Source organism: Leiobunum rupestre, chromosome 3, assembly GCF_980474605.1.
Source record: "Leiobunum rupestre chromosome 3, qqLeiRupe1.1.hap1, whole genome shotgun sequence".
NCBI classification, from domain to species: Eukaryota; Metazoa; Arthropoda; class Arachnida; order Opiliones; family Sclerosomatidae; genus Leiobunum; species Leiobunum rupestre.
Window position 1 is genome coordinate 36884660 of NC_143386.1, and position 24498 is coordinate 36909157.

The 24498-nt window shown below is 35.9% G+C and overlaps 1 protein-coding gene and 1 long non-coding RNA gene across 5 annotated transcripts; both read left to right on the forward strand.

Annotated features, from left to right (window-relative positions):
• The first annotated feature begins 246 nt into the window (after positions 1 to 246).
• Cog4 (conserved oligomeric Golgi complex subunit 4) lies at positions 247 to 24030 on the forward strand. Of its 4 annotated transcripts, XR_016479865.1 has the most exons (24): positions 247 to 442; positions 2312 to 2394; positions 9859 to 9973; positions 10443 to 10544; positions 10896 to 10975; positions 11178 to 11524; positions 11902 to 12008; positions 12542 to 12591; positions 12662 to 12758; positions 13315 to 13357; positions 13964 to 14082; positions 14477 to 14562; positions 14635 to 14860; positions 14921 to 14983; positions 16344 to 16400; positions 16503 to 16649; positions 16714 to 16806; positions 16968 to 17069; positions 17133 to 17261; positions 17320 to 17411; positions 17933 to 17977; positions 18393 to 18607; positions 22344 to 22443; positions 23338 to 24030. XR_016479865.1 is itself a non-coding variant. In XM_090168115.1 (22 exons), the coding sequence occupies exons 1-21, from the start codon at positions 344 to 346 to the stop codon at positions 17973 to 17975; spliced, it is 2280 nt and encodes a 759-aa protein (XP_090024241.1). In that variant the 5' UTR covers positions 247 to 343; the 3' UTR covers positions 17976 to 17977; positions 18393 to 18950. The 4 variants fall into 4 exon arrangements, 3 of the variants coding, with proteins under 3 accessions (XP_090024241.1, XP_090024240.1, XP_090024242.1); XM_090168115.1 differs by lacking the exons at positions 22344 to 22443; positions 23338 to 24030 and having other exon boundaries at positions 18393 to 18950; XM_090168114.1 differs by lacking the exons at positions 18393 to 18607; positions 22344 to 22443; positions 23338 to 24030 and having other exon boundaries at positions 17933 to 18025.
• Positions 776 to 1400, forward strand: LOC149951627 (uncharacterized). Its single transcript, XR_016479836.1, has 3 exons — positions 776 to 844; positions 964 to 1118; positions 1267 to 1400. It is a non-coding gene; the product is annotated as an uncharacterized LOC149951627 (long non-coding RNA).
• Positions 24031 to 24498: the final 468 nt, after the last annotated feature.

Sequence of the window (24498 nt, forward strand, 5' to 3'; positions counted from 1 at the left end):
GACTCCCAACTCTTGAATTATTTAAGTGGTCACGTAGAACAGTTGGTTAATAATACGGTAGATAATTTTGAATTAATAAACTGGACACTGGACCAGTGAACCCCTAGCTTTTGAATAAAAAAAATGGTCCGAGCAATTAATAAACTGGTCTTTGACCCAGTGACCACCGCTTATTTCCAAGCCTGATTGGGGGAACGTATTGGTGTATATGGCCAATGACAGTTACCATCGTGTAAATTCAAAAAACAAATGAAAATAAAAATAAAAAATTAGACGCGTTTGATTTTAGTTAGTAAAATTTATTTATAAAAATTTCTGTATTAAACTATCAATAATACTGAAAATGTCATCGGAAGTTCTAGAAGATCGGTTTGTGGACCTTTCAAAACTGCAATCTGTAGATGATATTCAAAAAGCTTTCAACGACATTATCAACGAAGAAGTATGCGATTAATTTACCTAGTATTCAACTTGGAGTAGAAGACCTAGAGCGGGAAATTTAAATTTTTCCCTCTATTCATACTCCATCAAAATTCATGCGGCCATGCCCGTCACAAATTTGCTAAATATTTTACATTTGAGTTTAAGAAAATAATTTAAATTTGTAGTTCTTTTATCAATTATAATGTCAAACTTATAACATTTTTTGTTGAAGTTCTCACTGATTAATCCTGTTCTTTTCACCTGCCTTCATTTTTAGGTCAACAAACAAATTTTAAAATTAACTCTTCATCACACTTTTGATTGTTAGGGAATGTTTGATCATGTACTAGTAATTTAATAAACTTTGGGCAACTATACGTTGAGTGCGTCTCACCGCACATTCCATAATGGATTGCTTCTGGTGAGTAGCGTTGAATCTGTGGCTAGATTTTGATTGTTGCAGGTTCCCTTTCGCGGTTGAGATAGCTTCAAAAGGTTGACAACGCTGCTCAATAAACTCTGTTATTGTCTTGAATGTAGCTAGTTTGTTCTTCGGAGATTCCAATTCCCACTGCTGACGAGAATCTGGATTCTGCTCAAGTACATTTAAGGACTGAATAATATCCACAGTGGTTTCAAGCAACTTATGTAGATCTGACACCGATTCATGTTGCAGCGTCCTTTGAATTAATAAGGTATCCAAATGTGACTGGATGATGTAACGATTGTTAATGACCAAGCTTCTTCATAATTCACATCATTGATGACAAATGAACGAATTAGAGACGCTTATTCTCCCATTAGTGATGTCTTCAAATACTGTAGCCATTGTGCATTTGTCAGATATAAATTGATGAATTACAGCTTGGAAGAGATCTTGAAAGTACAACCAGTCCTGATAGTTGCCGGAAAATGCTGGTAAATCTAAAGGAGGCAACTTGACATTCAAATGTAGTGGATTAATTCTTTGCACATTAGGAATTGGTACCGTAAGGTTTTCATTAGATCCCTTAATGTCTGAATAAGTTTGATAATACTTGGTTTCAAAGCCCTCACGATCAGGTTCTCATCTTTGCATAGCGCTTCTATTCCTTGTTGCACTGTTTGAAATTTGGCTCCATTGTTCTTCAAGGTTTTTGAAACTTGCTTCGAACTGGAATTTTGATGTTGTAGATTGAGTAAGAGACAATTCAATTCTTGTAGCAGCTCCCTTGACACTTCCTCGCTTTCTTACTTATGTGTCCATTTGTTAATATATCCGGCTTGAAGGGCCAAAAATGTTAGGAAAATACTTGTTGAAGGTTGATTTATAGAAATCTTGGCTGACTGATTAAAGTTGATGACAAATATATACTGGTTCAAGACGACTTAAGACCATTATTAAGACTAAGACCAGATATAATTGACCGATTTCAAAAGTACGTTTTTGCATGCAACACTACCTTTATATCATGAGGTATAGCAGGCTTATTTACTTGCTTTTATACCCTAACATGGCGGCGTATTTTCATGTGGAAAATTAATTTTAAGATCCACCAATTTAAAATGTATGCAAGTTTAATAAGTGAAGCTATTATGAATCATTGAACACTAGCTCTATACAAATATCAATTACTATTTATAAACTATTTTATCTTTGTAATAAATATATTTTCAAACATAACTTCAATATCAAACGCGTATCTAGTTTTTGACTGCCTACCACGGTGTCATATTTTTCATTTGGATAACAAAATGCTTAATCATTTTAAAAATATTAAATCCTTAACCCTCAATATCTGTTAAAAGCTATAAATCTTAGTCTCATTAATTTATTGTTTAAAAATTATTATCATTTTTAAAGCTATATTTTATGAAATAATACTTATTTACTAAATAATATTTTCAGACTAAAACTACAAATGAAATGGAAGTACTTATGAGTCAGCATGTGCATTTGGAAGCAAAAATCCTCTCTCTTCATAAGATGTTGTAAGTGGTTACTTAAAAATTGAACCCAATTAAGCTATTTTAGAAAAAGCCATTTTGTAATGTAATTTTTAACAGTGGGGGAGGCAGGCTAAGCCCAGCTGTTACAAAAGACTTTTTGATGATAAAAACTAAAGGGCAGTGGCGTAAATAGCGCCCCGCAGAGCCCGCGGAGCAGGGGGGCCCCCAAACGTTTATGATTATTATTATTATTATTATTATTATTATTATTATTGATGAAGGGGTGAAGGGCTTTGGAAATGCCCGTTCGTGCACGTCGACCAGAGGTCCATTGTGCAAAACCCGAACCTTAAGACTTAAAAAGTCCAATATCCGACACAAAACGGAGAATCCTCTTGGCCGGCATATTATAGAAATCAGAAGTTTCCAGTTGATGCATACGAAGATGCTCGAATCTTTGGGCCGCGTAGTAATCGCAACTACAAAGCACATGAGAGGCGGTTTCCTCCTCAGCCTGACATGCCCTACAGATTGGATCATCACTGATTCCAATCAGGTGAAGATGTCTGTTAAGGAGACAGTGACCTGTTAGTAGGCCAATGACCAACCTGATATTAGATTTGGAAAGCGAGAGCAGCTCCTTAGCTCTCTGCCTAGAGGGGCCTGAGATAAACTCTTTAGCCTGCCTTTGGCCATCGATCTCAAGCCAAAGCTTGAGTTGACGGTCAGTCATGGAGTTAGAGATAAGGCCGCGAACTATGCTAGAGGGGATAGGAACGGCAGGTTCAGGACCAAAGAACCCAGCCTCTGCCCCCTTCTTGGCTAAGACATCGGCCCTCTCATTACCATAGTACCCCCGATGGCCAGGAACCCAATAGAGCTGAACTTTATTATTGGTGCCTAGCTCCGAGATGAGGTTCAAACAGCTGTAAACCAGTTTTGAAGAGACCTGAAACTGGTTGAGAGCCTTGAGGGCTGCTTGACTATCCGAATAAATTTGGATAACCTTGCCATGAAGCTTCTTCTTAAGACAAAAATCAACACAGAAGCAGATAGCGGCAATTTCCGCCTGGAAAACACTAGCATAGACACCAAGGCTTTCAAAGAAGCAGAGATTGCTAGTAAGACAATACATCCCCGAACCTGAGCCAGAGCGGGTCTTAGAACCATCGGTAAACCAGACGATTTCTCCTCTGGCCCCGAGGGTACTATGATTGGCCCACTCTGTACGGCTTGGAAAATAAGTATTGAAGGACTTACTAAAATGCAGCTTCGTAGTCATCAAATCAGAACCCATGAGATATACAGGTAACTGACATGAAATTTCCCGTTTATGATTAAAATCGGTGCTATTTAAAAGGGCTACGAGTCGTTTTTCGCGGGGGGGGGGGGCACCGGAGTTCCTACTTACGCCACTGCTAAAGGGCTAAAGTTTTAAAATCTTAGGAGCAGAATTATCTGAAAGGCCATTGATTATTTGCAAAATTTCATTTTCATGTGTCTAATAATCTCATTGTGTAAGCGTAAACTATTACAATTTGTTTGGCCATGAGAGCTAAAGAAGTTATTAAGGACATTAGGGTGTACAGTAGTATCAGTCCCGCAGCCCTTATTTCTACCCAAAATGTTATTCATAGTCTCCCACGATATTTTAATATTGATACTTTCGGAAGTAATTATTCACAGTATTTGTTATCTTACTGTTTAAAATATTGCGGAGATATTTATAGTTACTTGCATTATCTATTTTGTTTGTTATAACCTTAGAATTTTTTTTTTACTTAAACGTAATTTTTAAGTTGTTCTGTAATCCAACTGTGGGATTTTTTTATCACCAACATTAATATATGGGAAACATATATTGTAAAATTCTAAATAATTAAAAGCACAATTAACGTAACTAAATTTATATAATGATATGATAATTATGATATTGCGGCAGACTGTTAAATCTTTTAATGTTAGCCTCAGATTTGTTCCTAATTTTGATAATTTTTCCTATTTTTTTTCCAATGGGTGAAAACTCGGAACAACTCCTTCTGCGTTGAGTTTCCAAGTTCTCTCCCCACTGGTTTAAGGGGTTTTCCCCGAGCTCTTTAGTTTGCCCTTCCATAAAAACTTGTAGAGGTTAACCGTAATAATTAGTATAGGGAGCTGTTGGATCGCGTTGCATGAAGGGCTTGCCACCACCCTCCTACACATTGTAACCCGGCCACCTGAATTATTGGCTTTAAAAGTTGCTGGATGACTTTGGCCTATGGTGGTGCCTTGGGTATTAGCCTAGCTGATTATTATTATTATTATATACACTGCAATATCCCAGTTCTTTAATTCTTCAATAATTAATGTGAAATTTATATCAGTAAACAAACTTCAATAAGTTAATCAGAAATACGATTTGGGCTTTTTAACTCTCTGTAGAAAATGGTAACAAGTCTATATTTATATCACCTAAAACCAATTTTTTTAATTGCGGATTAACAAATTTTGATAGGTAGTTTTCTAGACACCCAAACAAATTTCTTATTGTTCCAGAAGGATGATAGATGACACAAAAGTGGAGGCCTTCATTCATTGTAATTTCCCAATTAAGCTTTAAAAAAACTTCATAAGAATATGTAATTTAGTCCAGAATTTGTACCTCAAAAGTTTTTTTAAGCAAGAACCCTTCTCCACCACATCTGCGATTTTTTTGGACTTGGCTGTAAAATGTACAAACATTAAGTGTAAATCTAGTGTGAATATGTCAATTTCATTCCCATGCTATGCTTCCACATGACTACCCAGCTTTTTTATATTACAAGACACTTTTAATAATATCTTACTGGGAAAATTTACATTTTACATGTATTAGTGGTCAAATATGAAATTATCCGTAGCAGATGGCCAATTTTCCCCTAATACTTATCAATTAATCATGTAACATATCTGAAACAGGTGGTTCTAGGCTTCATTTGCTTTCAATACTATAATAATAATAATAATAAAAGATTTTTATTTAAATATCCTTTTCAGTGTTACACTGCTTTACAAAAGGGTCTAAAATTAAATTAAAACAAATTAACATATTTTATTCAAATATTGAATTAACTCTCTGTTGAAACTCTCTAAGTTTTTACATTTTTTAATTTTATCAGGGATTGTATGCCATAGTTTTATGCCGGTTTCTTTTATGCTCCTATTTTCTGCCATTCTTTAAAAGTTATATCCAATACCACGTGTTATAACTGCAATTAATTCCCTTTATGAAAATGGTTTGGAATATAATCTGGTTGATTATTGTTATGAGTTTTATCATACGTAACATAATCACTCATAAGTATGCCATAAAAGCATTTTTGTTAATGAAACCTTGTTCACGGGATATGACGTAAATTACGTCACTTACAATTCCGTGACGAAATACGCGTCATCAACTTTACTGATGGGAAACGGAAGTTAGTGAAAATTCCTCGCGCGTTTCTGGCTTTGCTAATGTCAAGTTTAGCTCGTGCCTCGTGATCACATGATTTCATTCCCATGGTAACCTTTTCTATAGCGCAAGGATTATAAGCATTTTTGCATTTTTGGGTCCGCTTAATGTATGTTCCGCGTGAAACAAGGTCTCATTGAATTTTTTTCAATGGAAATGTTATACAGAGGCATACTTATGAGTAATTATGTTACATATGGTTTTATGCATAAATTGTATAAGAACAAGTTAATGTAGGTTTTCTAGGGCTAGCCAATTTAAAGCTTGAAGTGCTTCTTTGGAACTGTAGTACTTACGTCGTTAGTCATTTTCATAACAAAGCAGGCACAGTAATGATAAATTGACGTTAATTTTTTAATTTGTGTTGAACTTATTGAAAAATAAAAAATGATTCCATAATTTATTATAGGTAATATTAGGGATTTATACAGTATATCATGAATCTATTTAACCCATGAATATTCAACTGGAATACCCTAGGTCACCTCTGGCGACGCGTGGGGCGGAGCCAATTTATAGTGACGGAGTCGAAGTAGAACTCAGTTGTGTCAGCTGTTATTTATAAGCTGGCTTGTGTCAGCATCACAGGAGCTATGAGAACAGCCCCAAGTGCTTCTCTAGAAATTCTCCTGAACATTCTTCCTCTTCATCTTTTTATAGAGGAAGCTGCTGCTATGAGAGCCTATAGGCTCAACCAGAATGGTTGGTGGAAGGCGAATACTTGGGATAATAGCCACACCAAGATCTTTCGGGAAATTTCATGTCAGTTACCTGTATATCTCATGGGTTCTGATTTGATGACTACGAAGCTGCATTTTAGTAAGTCCTTCAATACTTATTTTCCAAGCCGTACAGAGTGGGCCAATCATAGTACCCTCGGGGCCAGAGGAGAAATCATCTGGTTTACCGATGGGTCTAAGACCCGCTCTGGCTCAGGTTCGGGGATGTATTGTCTTACTAGCAATCTCGGCTTCTTTGAAAGCCTTGGTGTCTATGCTAGTGTTTTCCAGGTGGAAATTGCCGCTATCTGCTTCTGTGTTGATTTTTGTCTTAAGAAGAAGCTTCATGGCAAGGTTATCCAAATTTATTCGGATAGTCAAGCAGCCCTCAAGGCTCTCAACCAGTTTCAGGTCTCTTCAAAACTGGTTTACAGCTGTTTGAACCTCCTCTCGGAGCTAGGCACCAATAATAAAGTTCAGCTCTATTGGGTTCCTGGCCATCGGGGGTACTATGGTAATGAGAGGGCCGATGTCTTAGCCAAGAAGGGGGCAGAGGCTGGGTTCTTTGGTCCTGAACCTGCCGTTCCTATCCCCTCTAGCATAGTTCGCGGCCTTATCTCTAACTCCATGACTGACCGTCAACTCAAGCTTTGGCTTGAGATGGATGGCCAAAGGCAGGCTAAAGAGTTTATCTCGGGCCCCTCTAGGCAGAGAGCTAAGGAGCTGCTCTCGCTTTCCAAATCTAATATCAGGTTGGTCATTGGCCTACTAACAGGTCACTGTCTCCTTAACAGACATCTTCACCTGATTGGAATCAGTGATGATCCAATCTGTAGGGCATGTCAGGCTGAGGAGGAAACCGCCTCTCATGTGCTTTGTAGGTGCGATTACTACGCGGCCCAAAGATTCGAGCATCTTGGTATGCATCAACTGGAAACTTCTGATTTCTATAATATGCCGGCCAAGAGGATTCTCCGTTTTGTGTCGGATATTGGACTTTTTAAGTCTTAAGGTTCGGGTTTTGCACAATGGACCTCTGGTCGACGTGCGCGAATGGGCATTTCCAAAGCCCTTCACCCCTTCATCAATAATAATAATAATAATAAGCATTAAGCAGTCGAAGCGTTAGTTCCTAAAATGACGCGTTATGGTTATGTTTCCTTTTTGCAGTACTTATTATTAATCTATTTAAATAAATAGATCTATTTCATATTACTATTAGAATAGATTTTATTAGAATAAAATGATAACAGAGCATTTATTATTTAATAATAATATGGCAAACATTGACTCAGGTTTTCTTCCAAAGTTTCACCGAGGCTTAACTTTTCAGAGATAGTTTGTATGTTTAAATTTTTATAAATCTCACAGGCACTCGATAGCATTGCCTTCAAAACATCGGAGTTACATTCCTTTTCATTTTATATTTATATTCTAGAAAGATTTATAACTGTAAAGTTTATTTTAAACAAAATAACGTGAACCGTATCTGAGAAGTCATTTCGCGGCTATTCTGCTCTCGTAAACTATCTGGCGCTAAAATGACATTTCCGAATTCGTTCTTATTGGCTTAAAGAGTAAATCACTCCGCCCCACGTTCCCTCAGAGTATACTGTGGCTAATGATAGAGTTAGATATTCATGGGTTTAATAGATTCATGAGTATATTCAATGTTTTAGCAGTTAAAGATCTTTTTTATGGTATAGTCAATGTGTTCATTAAATGATAGTTTTTCATCGATCATAACACCTAAGTATTTAAAGGATGATACTCTTTCAATATCATGTTTAGGTAGCCTTTTTATACCTGGGAAAACATGTTTAAGTTGAGGAGAGAAAATCATAAATTTAGTTTTTCATTTCATTTAACATTAACTTTCGATTTATTAATTTATCTTTAAGAATTGTAATATCACTTTCTATATTGCTCATTAGATTTGCGATACACGACTTTAGGCACGTATTAATATCCGCGGTATATATATTAAATAATAATAGGTACCAACATGCTCCCTTGGTAAGTGGAGAGGTGAGATATACCCATTAAGGGCAACATATTGAGTTCTATTTGTCAAGTATGACTTAAACCAAATTTTTTGGATTCCTTTTATCCCATATCTCTCCCAGATATTAAGTAAAATTTTGTGATTCACGGTATCAAATACTTTTGATAAGTCAACAAATACTAGACCAACATACTCTCTCACTTTTAGTTTGTCAATCATGGATTCTAATAGATCCGTCGTGCAAGTTGTTGAGCACCCACTGCGAAAACCCGATTTCAGGGTTGGCACAATTTTGCCAAGGGCGGAAAAAACCAGTTTTTTCCACCTATTGTTTTCCTGTTAAAAACCGTGTGGAAAATCGTACTTCCATGGTTTTTTCCACCTCTAGTGACAAAATTAAATAAAAAATAAATAATAAAAGCAGTATATTTTTCTATTCTATTCACTCCTCTTCTGGCCTTTTTTTCACCTCTCCTATTTGCAATGATCAAATTAGTCACTTAATAGATATATCTATGATTAATTTAGCATGAAAAGAGTATTTTCCTGTTTTTTCCATTTTTTTCAGTTTTTACCAGTTTTTAAACCTGTTTTTGCCAACCCTGCCCTATTGTCTAGTATATAAGTAATAAATTGACAATATCCACCAGTAGGTGGTACATCAAGTATAAATTTATCCCCCCTCATAATACAACTGTTTTTGTTTTTACTCTATTACAAACGCCACTTTCAATACATTGAAGATTATACGGTATTGGTGGTTTAAAATGTAAATCAAAAGAAAATTTCTAATGGTTTGAAAGTATTTAATAATGCAATGGCAGTACAAAACTGCCCTTTTTCATTCAAGCACATTGTTTGAATCAATATTTGAAATAAAATAGGACCTAAAGGTTGAAACAGCCGTAGCATTTTTATTAAATGTTTTCTTTTGTACAATAGTGGTTTTTCAATAATATAGGTTGTAATATTATGTGCAAGACAAGTCCGTATATCATTTGTAGGTTTAAATCCATTTTTCTCTTTTATTTATCATTCTGTTTAAATTATTCTATGAAGGCTTTAGTTCCTATCACCTTCCATTTATTTCCGTAGTTTCTTGGATTTTCTCCCCTTTTGATTGAGGCTTACCATTTTTGTACATTTTTTTAAACCAATGCTATGGCTAAGAAACTAAGTATATTATTGGATGTTAGAATGACAAGTAAAAAACTGTCCACCAGATACAGATAGAAATTGGCCATAATAACCATTCCCATGTCGAGGTATGGATTCCTATACGGTTATTAATGTTAACTTTTTTTCACAAGGCCAAATTTGCAGTTGGTTGGATCTGATGCTGAACAACTTTCAAATATGATTACTTTCACATCAACACTTGCAGAAACTATCAGTAGCAAGGTGAAGCGACTAGATGTTGCAAAGGTTGGTTTTACAAATATATTTTCAATGTGCATGATTACTGGTTAGTTATATTATGATTGTACGTAGGATATGTCAATTAAAATATATTAGGAAAAAAGGTATGAAAATCATTTTTTTTAGGGGGAGAAAATAATGGAGGTAAATGATACATTCAGATTTAACAATCTTAATGCATAACTGTGGTATAGCACTTCTTGGGGCATTTGTAGAGAAATCATAATTAGGGGTAGGTTGAGAAGATTAATGCTCCAAAGTTATTTGTAATTTCTAGTTCAAATCCCAAGTAAGAAAAAATTATAAAATTTTGAGCCTATGGGAAAAAGGTTCATTACATTTGTATTTCATCTGGCACCAATTTTATCAGACTAGGTGGAATTACAAAATTAAAACCTAAGTTACACTTAAATTATACCACAAATAGCTGAATTAATGTGATAGATATGTAATTAAAGTATAATATAATTTTAAGAATCATGTGACTGAATGTTTACAAAGAGTTGAAGATATTCTTGATTTGAAATTTTGTACGGATGGAGTTCAAACAGCACTTCAAAATGAGGACTTCGAACAGGTATAATTTGAAAATTAGGAAGTTTTTGAGAAATGAATTTATACTATTCAGCTTTTTTTAATCAATTGTCCAGCTTTTGGTAGAAAATAACAATTTTTTAGAAATGTATTATCTTATGGCACGCAGTTTAGGGGTGCATCGATATGGATACAGTTGATATATTGGCTATCCGTGGCCAATATTAACAAATTCATCGATCAGAACCATAGTGTATATGATAAAATCTTTGATTTTATTTGTTTACAAAAGAAACCCCCTGTCTAATTAATTGCTAATGCAGTGTTTGATAAATTGACTCTTATTGTTTCTTCATTAAGGCATTTTCTTTTGTATCCACAATTATTTCCACAGGCAGCTGCACATATTCATCGGTTTTTAAGTCTTGATCAAAGTGTTCTTCGAAGATCAGCTGCTGATAGCAAAGAAGGCACGTACCAATTTTTGAAAATTTCCTTGTAGAGACTAGCTGTTTTCCATAAAATTATCCTCTACTGTAAAAAAGTAAAAAACAAGTTTAACTCTAGGGTGCTAGACTCGCTTAATTTGGACAGGCACAAGTTGTCACTTGGAGATTCATCCAAGGTTACAACAAATTTATTTTAAATTAATCAGTAAAACTTTTATTTTAGGTAGCAGCTTGGATGAAGCATTTACTCAGTTACATGAAGCTGAAAACAAACTCAAATTGATTGTCATGCAAAAATTTGATGAAGCTGTTAGAGATGAAGACATTGCATCAGTAGAAAGATTCTTCAAAATATTTCCTCTGTTAAATCAACATTCTGAAGGCTTAAAAAAGTTTTCCATATATTTATCATCTCAAATTGCTGATACTGCGCAAAAGAATCTGAAAATGGCACAAAGCATTCCAATTGGCGATAAGAGAAACAACATAATTTATGCAGATACTTTAACACTTCTTTTTGAAGGGATAGCTCGTGTTACTGAAATTCATCAGCCTTTGGTTGAAACATATTATGGTTAGTTCAATTTATTAAAACATCTAACTCCACTCTGACCCTCTGGGAATAGCTAATCATGCCTTGGTGTTGTGTTAATAATTATTTATAAGTTGAATAATAAAAGACGTGCTGCTTACACTCAGTGAGCTACATGGTAAATCACTTAAATAAATGCTTAACCCTCCTTGGCTCTTCACTAATTAATATCAGCCTGGTGAGATATGTCAAACTCTTCATCATTATACCTTGTAATATTAATGTGAAAACTAAAAAATGTCACCCTGCTTCTTTCCCATGATCACGGAAATTTTTGGAAATCTTTTACTACTTAATAATTTAAACCAAAATTTATTATAATGATTCCATGATTAAAATTTTTTCAACTATTTTAATAGGTCCAGGAAAGTTATTAATTGTTATTGAGTTGCTGCAAAAAGAGTGTGATAGACAATCCAAACGAATTTTGGATGAATTTAAATTATGCAGGAAGCTCACTGAAAAGGTATGATCAAAAATCGTGCAGTTATAGAGATTTGAAACTGTATACCTTTCAGTAACTCTTGTTTGGTTGATGGTAGCCTCAACAGATTTGGAAGAGTTGGTATCTTAGTTATATCAGTATTATTATTATAGTCTTAGCTAATTTTTCTCCTCTATTGCGTATGATTTCTGTCAGAAATATGTAATGGAAATTGATGTTAAATGAAAGCTAACTTAGTGGTTCATAGGTGCATAGAAAACTGGTTTGATTGAAGTAAAGGCCTTTTCACAAGAGTCAACTTTTTGATACAACTAGATGAGTCAACTTGAGTTGTGTCACCTAGTTGGTTTGTGTGAATAAAAGTTCGATGAGTTGATCCACCAAAAAAGTGCGCGAGAAAAAATGGATCAATGATCCATTTTTGCTGACTCAGCCTTTTTATTTGAAAAGTTGGCTCGTGTGAAAAGGTCTTTAGCCAGAGTTTTAAATCTCTATGGATCTGTGAAAATATTTTATGAATATCCTCGCACTTACCCCATGTTGAACTTTTTAAGGTAAAACTTGTCCAACAAGTGATGAAAAATCCAAATAAGTATCCTGAACGGTACGAAAACAACTAATGTTAGAATATTTGTAAAAAAAAATCTGACTACTTAATTGGTATTATCTTATAGAATTGATCCAAGGGAACTGGATATTTTGTTGGGTGAAATGACATTGCTGAATACTAGAACAGAACTTTATATAAGATTTATACGCCGTAGAGTATTGGTAAGCTATAATTAAAGGGCAATGCAACTCGGGATGAAGGTAAGATTCGATTCCTACCTGCATCATGACTTGCGTTGCCTTTTACTGCATCTGTTTTTTTTTATCTTTTGTGATAACCGTAGGCGGGGTGAAAAAGTGGTTACCACTCTTGCCTCACAGCAAGAGGAGTCTGGATTTAATCCCAGTATGTTGTACTGGTTGAAAACCTGGTAACCATTTATTCTAAGTTGAGTTTGTGAGTTTGCGAGTTCTCTCCTATCTGTTAAAGGGGATTCCTTCTATTACTTTGTTTTCCCCTTTTCATTTAAACTTAGAGGCAAGAGTCGAACCGATGCTCGGCTATTTAGAAGACCGAATATTTTTAAACCATCGGCCGCAGTCTGAGGTAGTTTTTGGCCTCTTGGTCGATCCTTGCTTAGAGGTTTTAAAGCAATAGTTATTGTAAGGAAGCTAGTAATTAGCTGTGACAGGGTTAACCGCAACCACATGGTTTAAACAAAGCTTATTATTATTATTCTTATGTAAATGAATTCTTGCTTATATTTTTTTTCCGAAGGGGGACATTGAAACTGCTAACCAAGAAGAAGATAATAGAAAAGGTTGGTTAGTTTATTTCATAATATGAATTTAAATTAATTAGCATTTATAGTTTACCACAATCGGGGTTAGTTACTGGTAATGTTTGAAATTCATCTAATTTGGGAAGGCATCTTACCTGAGAAGAAATGTAAAAGCCGTCTTAGCTTATCACAAAATTTATTCACGTCCCCCATTAGCAATAAGGGACAATTGTCACTTGTGGCTAGTGGAAGGCATGAATAGGTTTATCATAAAATTAACCAAAAATAAATCGTGCTTTTTTAATAGCTTAATGAGAAAAATAAAAAATATAAGTTGCTCTTACATCCCAAGACAGAGCTTTATTATAGTCTTAGCTTATGCAATTTTTGTGCCTGAGAAAATCTTAAATTCTTTGTCACTTTAGCACGCACTTAGGACTTGTAAAAGTAAGAGACAGCCACATAAGAGCTTCATTAAAACAAAAACACCATTTTAATTTATATAAAGATCTTTTGCTTTCTATTGTTTTTCTAGGGGGGTTACATGGTAAATAAAATTTAATGTACTCTAAATTTGTTTTGTTTGTTTGTAAAAATAGTTATTACACCATAATTAAAAATTTCATCATAGTCATTTATTTTCAGATGGAACTAAACAGCTCGAAAAAATGATAAAAGACTGCGAGCTAAGTAAATCAATGCAAGAACTACTCGGTCAATATATTATGATGGAAGAGTATTTTTTGAGGGAATCAGTTCATAAGGTTTGTGGAAGTATTAAACTGTACCATAAATTCTGGTGTGTTGTTATAGTCACATTGTCATTGAAGACTTGTCCTACATGCAGTTTTTAAAATGTATTTAATTGGATATAACAATAAATACTGATCACTGACAACTAGAACAAGAGGTTGTACTATAATTAATACCTCAAATATATGATGTAGCAATATAAACAACAATTTAATGTAAATGGTGTAACAAAAAATGCTTGAACTTTATTTTTGGCCATTATGAATTGAATCATAGGCAAATTTTTCAATACAGAAAAATCCAATGGGTTGTACTTGAGATTTTAGTTTCATTTTTTATTGTAATTGTAACAGTGGTTATAATACTGTACAATGCACTAACAACTTATTTTGAATCTCCTATTAGGCCATCAACATGGATACCATTGAAGAAAGCAGTTTAACATCCAGTATGCTTGATGATGTTTATTACATTTTAAAGAAATGTGTTAGGTATGCTTTAATATTTTACCTTCCAGGAACCAGTGTACAATCTTAAAAGCTTAAAATTTTATCGTATTCTAGGCGCTCTTTAGCAAGCTCAAGTGTAGATGGTATATGTGCAATGGTTAATCATGCAGCAACTCTCTTAGACACAGTGTTCTATGATGTACTTGATGAAAGATTACAGCAAGGTCCATCTGGAATGTTGGATTTAACACAAGCTTATAATATGTTACAAACAACATTTCAACATGGTATTTATCATGTTTCAACTGAGAGTTCAGAAAAGTCAAAAGCAATGTTTCTGGTAATATCCCTTCAATTGACTTTGGGTTATTTTAACTATGTTCCATGTTTTTTCCTTTAGTCATCTCTTAATAATGTGGAAGTTGCTTGTGAATACACTGTTACCCTTCGAAAAAATCTGGAGGTAAATATAACAACTATTGCTATTTATTTTAATTGATTACACCAGGATGATGCAGTTTAAATATATTAAAAATTAAATCCACAAAAATAATAGCTTTCTATAGGTCAGCTGCTTTTCCCATGAAAAATAAGCTTCGAAATTCTATTTTACTAAAGTACAAATTCCAATAGAGGGTGTCCACTAAAATATAGACCACGACGAATTTCTCCAAAACACTTTTAGGTACGAATTGGAAATTTTCATGTAGCATAGAGTGTGTAGGGAGAAACCTACTTTGAAAATTTCGATGACCTTGGACCATGTCTTCAAGATCATTCAAAAACTGTCTCGAGAACCATAAGTGTTAGAAAGTTGGTTCCAATTACAAGTGTGTTCCCCATCACGTTTTAGGCTTAAATAGCGTGGACCCAATTGGATTCAACCAATAGGAAGTCGAGAAAAATTTTACCAAAATCACAAAGGTCATAAAAGGGAAAATTTGCAAGAAAGCACTAATAACTCTAGAGATAATTTTAGTATTACCTTGAAGACATGGTTCAAGTTTGGAGGAGAGAAATATTCTGGAGTGGAAAAGTCGGGCGCTACCTGCGGCTTTGTAAAATTCCCATCATGCACTTTTTGGTCGGACGTCATCAAGCCAGAATGATGGCAGATAAAGCTGACATCCGACCAAAAACCGGGGTAGTCTGGGTAATTCTAACAGCAATAGGCGGGAAAGAACGTTCTTATTACCACTATGGGATTTTCCACTCCAGAATACTTCCCTCCTCCAAGGTTCAAGGTCATACAATTTTCCGAATATTAAAATCTCCCACCATGATGAGATCGTCTAGCATATTTCGATAATGTAGCACAACTTGTTTTGGAGTTATTAGTGCTTTCTTGCAAATTTTCCCGTTTATGACCTTTGTGATTTTGGTAAAATTTTTCTCGACTTCCTGTTGGTTGAATCCAATTGGGTTCTCGCTATTTAAGACTAAAACGTGATGGGGAACACACTTTTAATTGGAACCAACTTTCTAACACTTACGGTTCTCGAGACAGTTTTTGAACGATCTTGAAGAAATGGTTCAAGGTCATCGAAATTTTCAAAGTAGGTTTACCCCTACGCACTATGCTATCTAAAAATTTCCAATTCGTACCTAAGTGTTTTGGAGATATTCGCCCATGTTCATATTTTAGTGGACACCCTGTGTAATTAATGCATAATAGTGCTAGATTTTAGACTTCAATTTAAATAGAGTAATAAAATAATAATAAGTCTGATATGTTTTGCAAACTTTGAGAGTTGTGTTATAGCTCAGCCAGCGCTAATGCCCTAACTATCCCTTAATAGTACCTAATAAGTTATTATGTTTAGGAAGAAATTGAAAAGAATCTGGGTCAACTTCTTCCTCAGGAAAAAGCCAAACTAGAGGTCAGTATTATTGTAAAATATTACTTCACATAAACAAAAAATATTGAGCTAATTATGTAACATTCACTACTAAATACCGTATTTTGGTAAATTCATTTATAGAGCTGTTTATCAAGCCTTAGTGGGGTAACAACAAATTTTAAAAAGCTCTTGGAACCTGGTTTAAAACAGTTATGCAAGACAGTTGTTGAACCTAGAATTAAAACATGGATAGATGCGTTTTTAGCAGCTAGTCATGAAATAACTGATGTAATATTTAGATATTGAAGTAAGAGATACATATTGTTAATAATAATAATTTAACTTTCTTTAGGATGAATTTTGTCAGTATGAAAGTAATGATGGTATGAGACCATTTGTTCAAACTTTCTTGTTGAATGTGGATTTGTTGCTTAAATCTTTAAAGGTACTGAGTAACATTTTCATTTACTAACAGTTACTGGCACTTTTAAGTAGTTTTTGACAGTATTTATGTATAGATTAACTGAATTGTATATTCAGTTGTAATACCAGTAAAATGTTAGTTTTCATAAGTAAACACAAGGCAATAAGTTTTTTTTATTACAGGCAAGTCTTACTCCGAACAATTGTGACACTTTAATTGGTTTGTTGGTATCAGACCTTACAGTACAGCTTGAAAAAGCCATTCTGAAATGTCATTTCAATAGAGTAATATTATTTTATTTAATAAGCTAATCTTTGAAAACTGAAGTGCATTTCTCTACCCTATAGCTGGGAGGACTACAGTTTGACAAAGAACTACGAGCAATAATAACATACCTAACGTCTGTTACCACGTGGACTATAAGAGATAAATTTGCAAGACTTACACAGATTGCAACAGTTCTCAATTTAGAAATGGTAGCATTTCCCAATATTTGTATAATGCATTAACCTATTAACCTTTTTAAAACCTAAGGTGTCCGAAATATTGGACTTTTGGGGACCAAATTCGGGATCTCTAACATGGAGGCTAACACCAACTGAAGTTAGGGACGTATTAAAGCTAAGGTAAAACTAATATTGGTGCAGCCCAAAATTTTATCCAATATAACGTTTTTACTAATTGATTTACTTTCAAATAAGGCTGCATTTTTAAGATATTAAAGGGGCTCCAAAGTTCGGTGGCAAAATGTGCGTAAAGTCAGTAAAGTGCAAAATTTACGGTTGACCCTGCCCGCCTCTGCCAAGGCCGACTGAGGGGTTGGGGGGAATGAAAAGCGTGCTCAATTTTCTTTTTTTTACCACCAAACTTTGGAGCCCCTTTAATATCAATAGGTGTTTCTGTAAAATACAGGTTACACGTAAATTTTTTTTCTACGTCACTAGCTCTAGCTATTGAAGATGAGTACGCGCTTCAATCGATAAATATTTTTAAAATTAAAGTCAATGTGTAAAACTTGTGTGCCAATAAAGTACTAAAAGCTTAAACTTGTGACGTAGTGAACACATGTTATACTTTTTGTTTTATGGAAACACCTTTTGACGTTAATTAACCTTCAGGTATTATGGCATATCTATTTTTTTTTCAGAATGGACTTTAAAACTGAAGATATTAAAAGATTGAAGTTGTAGATGTAAGCATTATTTATAAGGTATTATTTATATAAAATAAAATAAATCTATATAATATTCTAGTAAAAGCTTAGTTATTATTAAACTACTAATAACAACAACAATACTTTAAGTATGCCATATCTGAAAAATTTATTTTATTGGTTAACTCTTGCAGCATGGTATAGTATTCCCTAAATACCAGGTTTATTAGTACCTTTTCCAAATTTTTGCTTATACAGATCATTGAAACCAAACGTCCATTTGGAATAAAAATAGTGGTCACTTATCAATGGTTTCTCCTCAAAAAAATATGCCTTCCTCTATTGCAATTAGTTCAACTGATATGGTGTTTGTTTCATAGATGGATAATTAAAATGAGTTATTTATTATAGTCCATTATGTCTATAAAGACTGACTGGGAAATCCCCTTTTTAGATCTCTTGAGGGACCCCTCTCCTGTCGACATCTATTGTCAGGTCATAAGGTCATATTACAACAACTTTCTTGTTACATTGTCCTTAAGATGTGGATCAGTGTGGTGGTGGTGGTGGGAATGGCCCACGGTATACTGAAAAACAGTGAAGGAGGTATTTTCTGCAAAGCTTCAATACAAGGTTTAGGAGAATTTGCATGGACTACAAGATCTGGTGGTAAGTTCTTCAGGACACCATTAGGATATGGCGAGTTCCCTGGGTAGATAGTATGATGTGAAGGTTGCTGTTGCATCAGTGCCTGTAATCCCAGAGCCTGTTGGGATGGTGTGATAGAAGAGTCGCGTTTTGGTCTTGTACAGGGTGGCTGTGGAAATTCTGGGACAGTGGGTCATGAAGGCACTGTTTCAGTTGCAACTGTCATATTTGCGTCTCTGTTCTGTGCACCTGTGAATTGGACTTGTTTATTATTATTATTATTGATGAGTGGGGAGAAGAGGGAGAGATATGCCCATTCGTGCACATCGACCAGTGATCCATTGTACAACCCCAGACCTTGTGACTAAAAAAGTCTAATATCCGACACAAAATGGAGAATCTTTGGCTGGCATGTTATAGAAATCAAAGGTTTCCAACTGATGCATATCAAAATGCTCCAACCTTTGAGCCGCGTAATAATCTCACCTACAAAGTACATGAGAGGAAGTTTCCTCCTCAGCCTGACAAGCCCTACAGATTGGATCATCATTGATTTCAATCAAGTAAAGATGTCTGTTAAGTAGACAGTGGCCTGTTAGTAGGCCAATGACCAACCTGATATTGGACTTAGAAAGTGAGAGCAGCTCTTACGCTCTCTGCCTAGAGGGGGCCGAGATAAACTTTTTAGCCTTCCATTGGCCATCCATCTCAAGGCAAAGCTTGAGTTGATGATCAGTCATAGAATTTGAGGTAAGGCCGCGCATTATGCTAGAGGGGATAGGAAAAGCAGGTGCAGGACCAAAGAACCCAGCCTCTGCCCCCTTCTTGGCCCAGACATTGGCCTTCTTATTACCATAGAACCCCCGATGGCCATTAACCCAATAGAGCTGAACTTTATTATTGGTGCCTAGCTCTGAGAGGAAATTCAAACCACTATAAATCAGTTTTGGATAAATCTTAAACTGATTGAGAGCCTTGAGGGACACTTGACTAACCTAATAGATTTGGATAACCTTTCCATGAAGCTTCTTTTTAAGACAAAAGTCAACACAGAAGCAAATAGCGGAAATTTCCGCCCGAAAAATGCTAGCATACATAACAAGGCTTTCATAAAAGCCAAGATTGTTAGTAAGTCAATACATTCCTGAACCTGAGCCAGGGTGAGTCTTAGACCCATCAGTAAACCAGAGGATTTCTCCTCTGGCACCTAGGGTTTTATGATTAGACCACTCAGTGCGGCTTGAGAAATAAGTATTGAATAGTTTACTAAAATGTAATTCTGTGGCCATGATATCAAACCCATTAGCCCTCCACCAACAATTCTGGTTGAGCCTGTAGGGTCCCATAGCAGCAGCTTCCTCTATGAAAAGATGAAGAGGAAGAATGCTCAAGAGAATTACTAGAGAAGCGCTATGGACTGTTCTCATAGCTCCTGTGATGCTGACACAAACCAGCCTTTGTAGGGTGAACAGATCACTCAGGACAGAATTAATACGGACTCTAGGCCACCAGAGCACAGCAGCATAAGAGAGCAATGGTCTGATGATCATGGTGTACAGCCAGTAAGTCACTTTAGCCTCTTTAGGGCTAAATCTCCAAAGTAATACCTTAGCCTTCTTAACTACAAAGTCAAGATGAGGCTTCCATGTTAGTTTGCTGTCTAGAATAACACCAAGGTACTTCACATCCGTGCTTTTCCTCAAGATATCCTTAAAAGAGTTTTGTATCCTTTTACGAGTAAAATGAACAAGAACCGTCTTATAAAGATAAACTTCTCTGCACCAGCATTCCACTGACGCAAGAGCCCTTCTTACTAAATCGCTAATAGTGTTGGGGAACTTTCCCATGAAGATGATGGCGATATCGTCAGCATAGCCGAAGCAGCGGCATCCATCTCTGTTTAGTCTCACCAATAGTTCATCCACAACCAGGCACCACAGCAATGGTAAAAGAACACCACCTTGCGAGCAGCCACGGCTGGTGGCGACCACAAGGAATTCACCAACCAGGAAGGATACCACCACATGATTCGTCAGCATGGCTTTGATCCAAAGACACAAAATATGTCATTGATGCCAAAGACACAAAATATGTCATTGATGCCAAAGCACTTTGCAGCCTTCATTAGGGCTGCACTAGACACATTATCAAAAGCGCCTCAACATCAAGGAAAACCGCTAAAGCTATCTCCTTAAAGTTAATAGCCCTCTCAATGCAATTACTTATGCCATGGAGGGCAGTCTCAGACTTGACTTTTTTTAAGCATACTGAGGCGTTTGAGAAATAATCTCCCCCCTAATTTAATTGTCCACCAGTTTTTTAGGAGAAAATAAGTCAAACTTGCAACGGTTCTCACGCCCTCCGATAGAGGTCGCTGCGTCCCGTGCAGACCGCAACAGCCGCTACCAGCGGTGGTATGACGTCAGGGGGGCTATTTAAAGAGTGACGATGCCACGCGGAAGGAGAGTGTGCGTTTTTTCCTAAATTATTGGCCCTGTGCAAAGACGTTTTTAAGAATCGCAAAATAGCGATTCCTCGCTAAATTTAAAGAAAAGGGGCTTGGTTTCGGAAAATCGCGAACTTCGCGCCAAATCGGTGTGCAGAGACATCTCGATTGCAAGAATAACAGGAAAGCGTTCTGTTTATTTTGCGAAAGGTCTATGGCAGTCGCTAGCCGCCTTAAAGCTTGCAAAAAGATTGTTAGAACCGAGAGAATCAGATGTCATCCGCCTACAGTCGGCTTGAAATAGATGGACTTGACTATCACTACGTTTACATGGGGGAGAAAATAAGTATTACAAGAATACGGACTTCTCTCCCCGCGGGAGGTTATCGAAAGTAAAGTCGCCACGCTTGTTTTCATTCCAAGAAAACTCGGATTTTCCTAGAAAAAAACCTCCTAATATGGGTATATAAAACCTACTGGCTACTGTTTCATTCTGAACATGGACAGGAGACGCGCTTTTCGAGCTGCTCTAGCACTTGTTGTTAGTAAATTTATTTTTATTAGAAAATTGTTATTTGATGTAGCGTTTCGAAATACCAGAAATGTTATATCTCGTAGACGCAAACATTTATCGCAAATTATTAAAAACCGCAAAGAATATATTTCGAAATTAATTCTCGAGACCAATGATGATTCTTTCCATGACATTATTCACCAAGTTCCGAAGCCTATACGTAACCCTAAGCGCTATTGGAGTAAAAAGAGGAGCAATGAATGGTGGGACAACATAATGAAACCCTCTAACGACGACGTCGACTGGCATGAAAATTTTAGAATGAGAAAACCAACATTCGATAAACTTGTAGAAATGGTAAAGCCGTACCTAGAACCGAATCTTAGATGGGTCAGAAAACCCGTCCCTATTGATAAGCAAGTTGCAATTGCCCTATACTCTTTAGGGAGCTGCGCTGAATACCGCGTTATTGGAAATCAATTCGGGGTACATAAATGTTCAGTTCATAAATTCATATACCGATTTTGTAACGCTATCGTTGACCATATTATGAAGGAAACTATTGTTTTCCCTAATGAAGAAGAAGCGCTAGAAATTTCGCGAGGTTTTGAAATTAAAGGACACATTCCCCAGATTATCGGCGCCATCGATGGAACACATATTCCAATATTACCACCCGGCGAGGGATATCGCGATTTTATTAATAGAAAAGGGTGGGCATCTTATATATTACAAGCTATCGTTGACAACAAATTTATGTAAGTTTTAAATTTTGTACTTTTTGAAACAATTTACAGGTTTCGAAACATCAGTTGTAAAGTTTCTGGAAGTGCACACGATTCAGCCGCTCTACAGAATTCACATATTTACCGAAATTCTAATACCATTATCCCCAAGGTATGATAATTAATTAGTGAAGGGAAAGGTTATAAACTTAATAAAAACTACCATTGCGCAAACGTTATGTTAGAACCCTACTTTCAAACTGACTAATAGGTCTTTATATAAATTTATGTGTTCTTATTGTTTCCGGAGAAAACGTTGCCTTCTACGTCACCGCGCGTACCTTCCACAGTACTACGAGTAGACCGAGAGCCCGTGTCCCGGAATTTACCTCATCGAGTACATGAACAAAAATTCGCCAGAATATTTTCTAAAATCGAGTCAGTGAATTTGGGCACAATTTCAATTTCTCCTTTTCATTACTTCGGCAATTTACATCTAAAATGATGATCGGTTTTTGTACAGTCTGATGACGAAGGACGACGTCTCTCGATTGATACCACACTCGATGGAGTGCAATTTGGTAAGGAAATCTGATCCGCCCCCTAAATAGCTCGAGTTTAGAACATTTTACTGGTGATTTGTTTTTCAAGAACTCGATGAGGTAAATTTCGGGACACGGGCTCTCAGTCTAGAGCGGTGACGTTGAAGGCAACGTTTCCTCCTGATTCCCGAAATAAGAAGGCCACATTGATATTTGAAAGACCTATTGTATTCGCTTAAAACCCTCTCAAGGTTATTCTATTTCGTAAAGGGATATTAATGTTTTTTATTTTAACCGGGTCGGTCAAGCTTCCAATATAGCGCTTCCGCCTTTGGGTTAAAATATTTTTGTTGCCATCTAGTGTTTTTTCCTTGGGTCTTTCATAAATGAAGACTTGGGGTTTTACTACCTTTTTCGTAATTCAATTGAAAGCGATGTGTAGTCTAATTATCTCTAGTACAATAAACTATTAATTAGAATTGTAGTTTTATGAAAGAACATTAAAGTATCTTTATATTAATTAGGGCACCAAAACTGTAGAAGGTGTTGACGTTCCGTTTTTAGTTTTGGGAGATCCTGCGTACCCACTGTTACATTGGCTCTTGAAAGGCTACACCATGACGTCAAATATTTCGCCAGAAAAAGAATCGTTTAATGTATATTTGAGCTCTTCAAGAATTTGCGTGGAAATTGCATTTGGTAGACTGAAATCGAGATGGAGACGATTGTGCAAAAGGAGTGAAATTAATTATAAATTCATGCCAAAAGTTGTCGCGACATGTGGCGTTCTTCATAACATTTGCGAAAGAGCGAAGGAAAGTGTTAATCAGTCGTGGAGAGATGCCGTCAATGAAACCAACCGCCATTATCCCCAACCAAGGCCTACGGAAGATTTTAGCCAACCCACAGAAAATGCCACTAACTAATATCAGAGACGCGTTATGCAAACAAATGGCCCAATTCTAACTATTGAAAACAATGAGACCATTTAATTAAGACTTGATTTGAGAAAAAATGTCCTTTAATTAAAGAAATTATTAAATTGTCAGACAATTCCTGTTAATTATTTATTTAGAGGGGCGGGTAGCTGGATACACGGAATTATACAGTTGAGAGAAGAACGAATTATTATCGCTCCTGGGTTGATTAGTTAGAGGGTGATTTCTGTACCTGGGAGGGGGAGAGTGGACGGTCGAAACATGGTGCAAATATGGGATGTTAAGTGGTACATTTTGATTATAAGTGTAATCAAAAGTAGTGCGAGGTAACAACGTTGAGTTGGTATGGGCAGTAGAGGGAGTAGCGGGTGGGTTAGCAGGGAATATATTAGAAAACGAATTTTGGGAGTCGTTTGAAAATTGGGTAACAAGCTTATCGACAGCGTCACTAAACGATTGAGCCATGGATTCGGATAACGTTTTCAAATCGCTATTCTGTTTTTCGGCCATCTTCTCTTCCCACTTTCTCTGTTCTTCCAGTTGTAGCGTTTGCCATTCGTGATTAAACTTCAAAATTTCAATCGTGTTCTTCTTTTGTTTATCCAAGTGTCGCGATGACACATGACTCAATGTCTCTTCGTAATGGCACTTACGATTCGGCCTGGAATCTAAGAAACTGTTTTATTGCAATTGTTCAAGGTTCTAAATAACTAACTACGCTACTGAGCCAGTTTCAGCAAAAGTTCC

Coding starts and splice junctions, on each gene's coding strand:
- Cog4 (XM_090168115.1), top strand. CDS start 344: ATGTCATCGGAAGTTCTAGAAGATCGGTTTGTGGACCTTTCAAAACTG. Junction 16,807..16,967: donor TGTTGCTTAAATCTTTAAAG/GTACTGAGTAAC, acceptor TTTTTATTACAG/GCAAGTCTTACTCCGAACAA. Junction 17,070..17,132: donor TGAAATGTCATTTCAATAGA/GTAATATTATTT, acceptor TCTACCCTATAG/CTGGGAGGACTACAGTTTGA.